The sequence below is a fragment of the Micromesistius poutassou genome (assembly GCF_964030765.1).
Source record: "Micromesistius poutassou genome assembly, contig: SCAFFOLD_5875, whole genome shotgun sequence".
NCBI classification, from domain to species: Eukaryota; Metazoa; Chordata; class Actinopteri; order Gadiformes; family Gadidae; genus Micromesistius; species Micromesistius poutassou.
The window spans coordinates 1-10,000 of NW_028180563.1; the positions used below are offsets into that span (position 1 = coordinate 1).

At 47.0% G+C, this 10,000-nt stretch overlaps 1 protein-coding gene across 1 annotated transcript; it reads left to right on the forward strand.

Moving 5' to 3' along the window:
* Window positions 1–2,281: 2,281 nt before the first annotated feature.
* On the forward strand, window positions 2,282–7,554 carry LOC311370689 (homeobox protein engrailed-1a-like; the record flags this gene model as incomplete). Its single annotated transcript, XM_084489023.1, has 3 exons — window positions 2,282–2,483; window positions 4,518–5,249; window positions 7,232–7,554. 3 exons carry the CDS (start codon window positions 2,282–2,284, stop codon window positions 7,552–7,554), a joined length of 1,257 nt encoding a protein of 418 aa, XP_084345149.1.
* Between the last annotated feature and the right edge of the window lie 2,446 nt (window positions 7,555–10,000).

Sequence of the window (10,000 nt, forward strand, 5' to 3'; positions counted from 1 at the left end):
GATGTCGACAGAGCTCCGTCCGCGGCAGCTCTGAGCGAGCGGTGGCAGCCCGGGCCTTCCTCTTTGAGCCACCAGGTGTCGTGAGTGAGCCGTCCATCCCCGACGCAACAGCCGTCGTTCTGTTTACACTTTAGGCCTCCCTTCTTGATTGCATGATTTTATCAATCAATTCAGAATGGTGGTGATTAAAATAGCTTATTATATTAAAAATAATGAATACGTTTTTAGTTCACTAACTGCTAAACAAGCAGGTCGATGGGTTTCCCAATTGTAACATATAGGTTTAATGAAAATGTGTTTTTATTAATTATTATTTAAGGTTTGGCTGCGAAGCATCTCAATCATTTCACTTTTAAGGTCCAATCAAGATAAAAACACACCACTTTATTTTAAGACGTAGGAGTAATGTCATCTACCGGGCTGTAGGCTATATTAACATGTTTGACATTCATCCATTCATTCATTCATCTGCTAAAACATATGCTGGATACGGAAACGTATTATATAACTAATCAATTAACTAATTCATAATTAGACAACTATAATTAATAATACATTATTCTGAAGGATTGTTGGAACCTTTTGGCTATACAATACAGATTACAGGCCTAATACTAAATAACCGTATGTTTGGCTCCAGACTTGTACAGTAAGAATTGGAGTATTCAGAAAATTAAATCAATTTTCTGAATAGTTAAAGAATGGCTGAAAAGCTGAGCTAGAGACAATAGGTGAAAACGTGTGTGTGTGTGTGTGTGTGTGTGTGTGTGTGTGTGTGTGTGTGTGTGTGGTGTGTGTGTGTGTGTGTGCATGTTTGCGTGTGTGTGTGTGTGTGTGTGTGTGTTATGTGTGTGTGTGTGTGTGTGTGTGTGTGTGTGTGTGTGTGTGTGTGGGGTGGGTGGGGTGTTGGTGGGTGTTGGTGTGTGTGTGTGTGTGTGGTGTGTGTGTGTGTGTGTGTGTGTGTGTGTGTGTGTGTGTGTGTGCGTGCGCATGTGTTTATGTGTGTATAAGAACACACACACAGGGTAGGCCTACTCAATGAAAAATAAACGGTCACTGCGAATCCAGCGGTGCATTTATCATCCTTAACAACAGCAGCGCGCCGGGCCACGCGCCCCGGGCCACGCGCCCGCGGACGGCTGAATGAATCAAGCCCAAAACACACCGGAGCCGCGGCGCCGCGGCACGCAGTTTCCGCGCGTCAAACGCCGCCCCGAGCACCAATAGGAAGCGTCGCGCTGCAGCGCCGCTGTGGTTATGTTCTGAACGCAGCAGGTCTACAAACATAGCCGGTATAGGCTACCATGACGTCATACCAGTTGTTTTATGACTACACACATGGCCCTGGTGCCCGTGATCCTCTGTCTGTGCTCACAATGATCACATTCAATGGTCACATTAATTCATAGTTACTTATGTCCTGTCGGGCACTTTGTTTACGGTTTAGTCACTTTATTTACTGTCATTGCTCATTCTTTTTGCCTTATGGAATCATTAATCTACTGCATCAACACTCTCCACATGTACAGGGCCTTGTATCAACCCGGGATGTACGAAACAGCTTTAAAAAACCGCTTTCTCACGCGCGGCGCCGCTAGGCTGTAGGACGGGGGCGTGAAGGCTCGCGGGGCGGCGCGCCGGCGTCTCCCCGCCGGTCTGCGGTAAAGTACGTCGGAAATGACGGGGGCGGTTGGTTTGACGCGCGCCTTTCGCCGTCGGTGTATTTCGGGCTTGAGCCGTCAATAAAGTAACGGAGCGTCTGTTCGCACCGCCGGTGCTCTCAGCGTTGGCCACACGGGGGGCTGAAAACACACTTTGCGATGCGGATTCGCATCGCGCATGCGCCCTTTCCCGGGCATTGGTGTAGTTTATGTGAACGGGGTTAGCGCAGCGGGACCTCCTGTATCATACCGGTTCAAAGTCAGCCTCCCTGATGTCCTGAGAACAAGAACTCAGACCTGGAGAACACTCACACATTACATCTGAATCTAGCAACAAGTCAAAGGTTAAAGTAAGATCTTTTACTTGCGTGTTCTATCGAGGAGGCTCAGAACAGTGTCGCTATTCCCGGTACTATCCTACTATCCACTAGTGTGTTTATAATGGATCTGAGGCGTCTGACCACCACTCTTAAAAACGTTCGGAGAAGTTCTTGTCAGGGTCACTTTGTCTGCAGCAGTTATTTTTCATCATTGTGATCAATACGCCGGGGGGGGGGGGGGTATTAATAGAACACATTACTGTGTGCCTATACTGATGATTGCACCAGGGGTCAGATAGCATGGTGGTGATTGTAGCGGGGGTCCGACAGCCCCGCCCACGGAGGGGTCCGTGTGAGCAGGAGGGTCTCCGGGGCCTCGGCGCTTCATCCGCGGCTCGGGGGGACGACGACGTGGCGGCGCGCGTCGAGCCGTGGCCGCGGTGCGCGGGGCCGCGGCGGTGCGCGGGGCCGCGGGCCCACGGCGGGTGTGACGGGGGCGGACGTGTGGACGCGGTGTATTTCGGCCTTCGCGTGGCGCGGGCAGCACGCGGCGCTCTCCGCCCTCACCTGGCGGCGGCAGCACGCGGCGCTCCGCCCTCACCTGGCGGCGGCAGCACGCGGCGCGTCCGTTCCGCTCTCACGGCCCTTTGATGGAGCGAGCTGCCCCCCCCCCCCCTAGCCCCGTGTGATGAACAGAGGGGCTGATCTGGCAGAATGAAGAGTAATTAAAAGCTTTAAATTATCCACCTCTCTCTCTCTCTCTCTCTCTCTCTCTCTCTCTCTCTCTCTCTCTCTCTCTCTCTCTCTCTCTGTCTCTCTCTCTCTCTCTCTCTCTCTCTCTCTCTCTCCTCGTTGCGGGCTGCAGATAAGCGCAGACACGAAGCTGTTCTGCTTACAATGGCTGCTTGGCTCAATAGCGTGTTGATGCTGTCCTAATTGGACTTTAATTAAGTAGCTCTGCTTTCTTTTCTCTCTCCATCTCCATCTCCCCCCCCCGCCCTTCCCCCCTCCCCCCCTCCGTCCCCCACCATCTCTCCCTCTCTCTCTTCTCATAACGGTCTCATAACACATTGCCCGTTAAATATGAACACGTCGTCCGCGTATAATTTCATTATGATAATATAATGATTAACCTTATAAAGGGATTATTAATTCAACGACGACTCATTACCGTGAAGCCGCTGCGCTTCACCTCGAGGAGAGGAGAGGGGACGAGAGGGGGTAAAGGTCTCGTGACGTGCCCCAGCCGTTCAGCCGTTACAAGCGTTTGGAAAATCGTGTCTGTCATGACATCACAGGTGGGCGTGTCCACCTAGATGTGCGCCGGATAGATCAGCCTATCAGCCGACCCGGTGGACCGTAGCAAACGCTCATCTGTCCGTCACACGTCCAGGTGGACACGCCCACCTTGATGTCATAACAGACAGATTTCCAGAACGGCGTGTGACGGCGAATCACACCTCACCTGGTGGCGCGTCATGGGACCTTTAAACCATCAAACCCAGTTCAGCCCAATTGGGAGAAAGTGTCCGCACATCAGGAGAATGATACCAGCTGATCTTTATATAGCAAATATATCCAAATATAAAAAAAATAACCAATCTTAGCTTTATTTTTCGGTCATGTGTAACAAAATAATCTATATATATATAGCGTATGTAGTACTAGCAACTATAATTAATAGTAATTAATATAGTCTATTGAAAAACTACATTTATTAGTATCTCTCTCTCTCTCTCTCTCTCTCTCTCTCTCTCTCTCTCTCTCTCTATATATATATATATATATATTATATATATATATATATATAATAGTTCATGTTACAATGCATCGCGCCTTTGATATTTGTTTTAAACGTTAAGAGTGACCTGGTCTACACCAACACAACCACAATGACACTGGGAGCTCTGGGATGAGACCAGAACGACTACAGCGTCCACCTGAACTGGAAAAACCCACGAATGGATTTTATTTATTTATTCATTTAAAAATATGATAATATTTCTTCAATCATTCAACGTCGTGCGTGCGCGCACGTGCGTGTGCGTGTGAGTGTGTGTGTGTGTGTGTGTGTGTGTGTGTGTGTGTGTGTGTGTGTGTGTGTGTGTGTGTGTGTGTCTGCTACTACGTACGCGTCGCGGAGGAGGATTAATCCTGGTTGGATGTCGTTGACTCTCCGTCCATTCTGATTGGTCTATTGTACGCGTAGACACGTGCTTCCGGTTGGCTGCGCGAAAGAACGAGGAAGAGACGGATGGGGGGGGGGGGGGGGGGGGTTAACTGTTTTTTAGGGAGACGTTTAGGAAGAATCACACACACTCCCACTCAGCCTCAAGCCTGGCGGGTCTGCGCGGCGGACGCGTGCGTAATGTGGAGCGGGTTTGGTTTTACGCGCGGTCCACAATGACGACAACATGAGGAACGTCAACACGCCGAGAGCCTTCGAGGAGACGGACTGAATAAAACGCAACAAGCAGCGCTCGATTTAAATACCTTTTTCTATTTCCGTCGTTTCCAACCGTTTTTCTTTGGCCAGAACGCGGTCCGCCCCATGACCCGGTCGGCCCCCCGCGGGCCCCGGACCTGAGAGCTGACGGGCCGCACGGGGGGAGCAACAAGTGGGGGGGGGGTCGGCGCGGACAGTGCCCGCAGCCCGGGCAAGGACGCGCCTGCTCGGTGATGGACGAGAAGCTGAAGGAGCAGCACCGCCGCTCGCCCCCGGAGGAGCTGGAGGAGGAGGAGGAGGAGGAGGAGGAGGAGGTGAACATGTCGCTCCCGTCCCCGCTCGTGCTGCCCCACCAGGGGGCCCCGCACGGGGGCCACAGAACCACCAACTTCTTCATCGACAACATCCTCCGGCCGGACTTTGGCTGCAGGAAGGACCGCGAGCCCAGAGGACAGACCCCGGGGCGCGAGCACACGCATCTGTGTTTGGACTCGCACCACTGTAGCAGTGACAGCACCTCCTCCTCGTCCTCGTCCTCCTCCTCCTCCTCCTCCTCTTCGTCTTCTTCTTCACCGTCCTCGAAGCAGAGCGCGTCGAAGCAGCAGCAGCAGCAGCGCGAGGCGGCGGGGGGCCACGGGACCCCCGGGGCGAGCGCGCGCTACTCGGACAGTGCGTCGTCGGGTACGGCGAGGAGCGGCGGTAACGGAGGAGGAGGAGGAGGAGGAAGAGGAGGGTCTCCGCCCGCTACCGCCAAGGACTCGCAGGCGATGCTGTGGCCCGCCTGGGTGTACTGCACGCGCTACTCGGACCGGCCCTCATCTGGTAAGGAGCTAACGGGCCGCGGACCCGACGGGACCGGGAGGGGACGGGAGGGGACGGCGGGGGGGATTGACTTGGAACTCAATAAGAAAACACGTGCTATTGTGCAAGCACACCTACGCCCCCCCTGCACACACACACACACACACACACACACACACACACCACACACACACACACACACACACACACACACACACACACACACACACACACACACACACACACACACACACACACACACACACACACACACACACAAACACACCGTAAAGACAACAGAAGCGAAGCCACAATGAAAACCTTAACCTTAAGACCTTAATTGTAAATTAAATTCCTATATTCAAACAACGTATTCCTTAATCTCTTTCTTTCATGTTAAATGTGTAGATGTAATATATGTTATTTGAATGACCAAGCGACTATTGACACGGTGAGATGCAGCGGAGTTGCAGGACTTTATTTTTGGCCCTTGAACTCCAATGAGATATTTAGAATGTGACCCGCGCGCTCTGTTTGACCCTTTGTCTTCACGTTATGATTGTGCGCAATACATCAAACTTTACCTCCATGGCAACGACACGTTGGCATCGAACTGAAATATTGCTAACAGGGCAAATAGGGCGTGTTGTTAAGTGTAAGGGGAATCCCTGAAACCCTGGGCATGAAGATAATGCGTCAGAGCTAATGGTACACCTTGTCATTATACTTCAGTAACACACTACCCTATTAGTAGTTAATAGCATAGAATTAGTTCTGTGCAAAATAGGTCACACACACACACACACACACACACACACACACACACACACACACACACACACACACACACACACACACACACACACACACACACACACACACACACACACACACACACACACACACACACACACACACACACACACCCTGCTCACCACAGTCACAAACCGTCTCCCTTATGGAAGAACTTAATTTCGGTTCAGTTCCAAACGTGTAAACGAGACGAGGAGGAGAGTTAAAGTCTTAGTTGTAACACTATTTCTGTGTATGCGTTCAGAACACGATGTTCTGCAGGTCTATATATATATATATAATTTTTTTTTATTTAGTATTTTTTATTATTATTTTTTTTAAATTGAGGAATAACTACTGGTAGACCAATAAAATCCTGTTGTTATTCTCTCCTATAAGTTGTTTTAGGACAGTGCCTATGAGAAGAAATATCGAGAACAATCATAACTCTTTCATGTAAGCTCAACCAATAGGTTTTCTGTTGAATCTCTTATCTGTTAACAATAATAATTAAAACTATATTAATACAAACCCAAATTATAGTTGCCTTACTTCTACTACTGCCAATAGGCCTAACAACTTAATACCAATACTAATAGTAAACTAATAATAATAATAATAATAATAATGATACTAATAATAATAATAATAATAATAATAATAATAATAATAATAATAATAATAATGACAGTAACCTTATTCAACATAATAATCAACAATTTAATTTTCGTCAGAAGCGCTCCTGGCAAAACATTTAAATGTGAACACTAATGTCTCAGACAAAATAATCCATAATTGACATAAACCTCGAGTTCACACATTGTGCCGCCACGCCGTGTTAGAACCAACACTCTTTACTGCATTCTAAGCATCCTACAGTAACGCGTCTCGCTAATTATTACACATATTCATGTGTAATATGCAGCCGACGGCTGCATATTCAATTGGATACATAATTACATGTTGGATATTTTATCCTATTTAAGGGTGGATTTTTTAAGGTAATAGTATAACAATTCACATATCATTGTCTGTGAGAGAGACCTTTTGATTGAATTGAAGGCTATATTTATACATTTTATATATTATATATATAGGCCTATATATCTATTTTTTTAATACATTTTATAGATTTAATTTTGCTCTATGTATCTTCTTCACGACCACCAGCTGACATTTACGTGTTCGTCTCCTTGTTGTTTGCACACCAGGGCCAAGGACACGCAAATTGAAAAAGAAGAAAACCGAGAAAAGTGACGACAAGCGGCCGCGGACGGCGTTCACCGCCGAGCAGCTGCAGCGGCTGAAGACGGAGTTCACGACCAGCCGCTACATCACGGAGCAGCGCCGCCAGGCCCTGGCCCTGGAGCTCAGCCTCAACGAGTCGCAGATCAAGATCTGGTTCCAGAACAAGAGGGCCAAGATCAAGAAGGCCACGGGCTACAAGAACGGCCTGGCGCTGCAGCTGATGGCGCAGGGGCTGTACAACCACTCGACCACCACGGTGCAGGAGGACCGCGAGGACAGTGACTAGGACCTCCACGAAGGACCGCGAGGACAGTGACTAGAACCACGGAGGACCGCGAGGACAGTGACTAGGAGGACCCCGGAGGACCGCGAGGACAGTGACTAGGAGGACCCCGGAGGACCGCGAGGACAGTGACTAGGAGGACCCCGGAGGACCGCGAGGACAGTGACTAGAGGGACCCCCACGGTGGACCGTGAGGACCGCGACTTATTTGTTGTTTCTTTGTTTTTTTCGTGCGTAAAAAACGATGAAGTGACGATTTATTTGTTGTTGTTTTTTTCCCGTGCGTAAATATCGCACGAAAATTGCGCATTTCTCGAGATGGACAGTTGGAGACTGCAGGATTGTTGGGGTTGCTATTTAAGAAAAAAAAAAAGGACACAAATATTTCTGTTAAGGAAAACAGTATATGGACATAATTATACGAAAGGGACGAACATTATTACACTTTATATAGCCTGATAGTCCATGTTCTATATATTTAAGTTCAGGTATGGGGCTGTATATCTCTAAATGTCCCATACCCGCTGGAGATTTTTTTAATGGTTTTCTTTTTTATAAAAAAAAATATAATAATGTTTCTCATTGTTTTGTTTCGTATGTTTCGTTGTAGTGTGTGTGTGTGTGTGTGTGTGTGTGTGTGTGTCTCTCCCTTTTTTTTTCTCTCTCTCTCTCTCTCTCTCTCTCTCTCTCTCGCTCTCTCTCTCTCTCTCTCTGTCTCTCTCTCTCTCTCTCTCTCTCTCTCTCTCTCTCTCTCTCTCTCTCTCTCTCTCTCTGGCCATATTTAAATGAATCATTTCGCAGACTACGGATCGAGCCTACTGAACACAACTCAATAAGCCAAAGATTTTAACTGTTCAGAGATGTGTGGTCTGAAATAAAATACAAAAAGAAAACAATATATGTTGCAATAGTTTATTCTCACTACTTGTTTGTGAGTGAAGTTATTTCTATTTCTATTTTCGTCAACATTCTTCTCTTTATTTAACTTTTTGTTGCTAACATTCTTCTTTGCATTGTTATTATAAAGTTATAGGCTATCATTTATTATCATTATTTTAGAAATGCAAGATATCGATTCGAATACTATTATTATTTATTTATTTCAAAATTTAGAAAATAGATTTGAATCATTTTTTGATTGATCTATTATTTGTGTGTTATTGTTATTAAATATTATCATAATTATATGAGAATCGTTTGGAGAGAGAGACAGACAGACAGACAGACAGACAGATACTGCTATCCTCCTGATACAACCAGACATAGTTTACTGGATATTAGTCCATTCCATAACATTTATTTAATCATTATTGTTATCGCTATAGTAAACCATGTTCACTTTAACACAGCAGGAGGGAATACAAAAAGAAAGCTAATTAAAAGAGATCGAAGGAAGAAGTTCGTTTGTTTCATGTCCGCTTCCCGTGACCCCGACCCGGGCCGTGACCCCGGGACACGACACGCGCTCTGCACGGGAAAAAAAAAAACATGGACTCCTGCGCGCGTGTGTGTGTGTGTGTGTGTGTGTGCGTGTGTGTGTGTGTGTGTGTGTGTGTGTGTGTGTGTGTGTGTGTGTAGTGGCGAGACAACGTGCGCCTTTGTGTCTCGCGTCGGGTGAAGACGCGCACAGGTCCACCGACCACGTGGTCCGCTCTGACAAAACAAGTTTAAAAGGAACAAGACTAGCAGTGATAATGTATCAATATGGACGTTATTAATTCATCCCCATTTTTTTTGTGAGGTTAATTAATTAATCTATTAATTAATTAATTTATTGATTTATTTATATGTATAGGCCTTATTATTAATATATTATTCATCTATTTATTCATTCATTTATTTATTCTTACAGAACTGACTGCTTTCTTTCTTTCTACTTTCTCACTTTCTCACAATTTAAATGCCACTCACTTCGCAGTGGACCTCCAGAGTGTCCACAGATTAATGCTCCAGATACACGCCGTCCTCCGGACCAGAACCCGCCGGGGGCTTCGTCTGACCTGGTCCCGCTCAGGCGACTGAACACACCGAGGGCCCGGACGGGCTCTCCGGCGGACCTGCTGGAGGCCTGACGCCCCCGTTTGCACCAATGAGGTCAACATGTTACGGAGAGGTCACTTTCATAAAGATCGTTTCTATGCGACATGCCGGACTAATCACCTCTACTAGTCTATGATCAGCAGCTACACTCATAACGGCTGACGCTATCATTTCAGAAGGTGTGTTTAGTTGGAGTCCGACACGATCAGTGGTGACAGATCAATGATGGATTTACGGGACCCGACGTCATTAAGGCCTTTGCTCATCTCAACCAATTTTGAAATCCATTTCGTTTTAATTTGCACTCCTTTAAATCATTTTAGCCTTAGTTATATTTTAACTGCTTAAACGGGGGTGTCAATAATGAATGACTAGATTCCATTTGTATCGAGTAACAAGACACACTCCT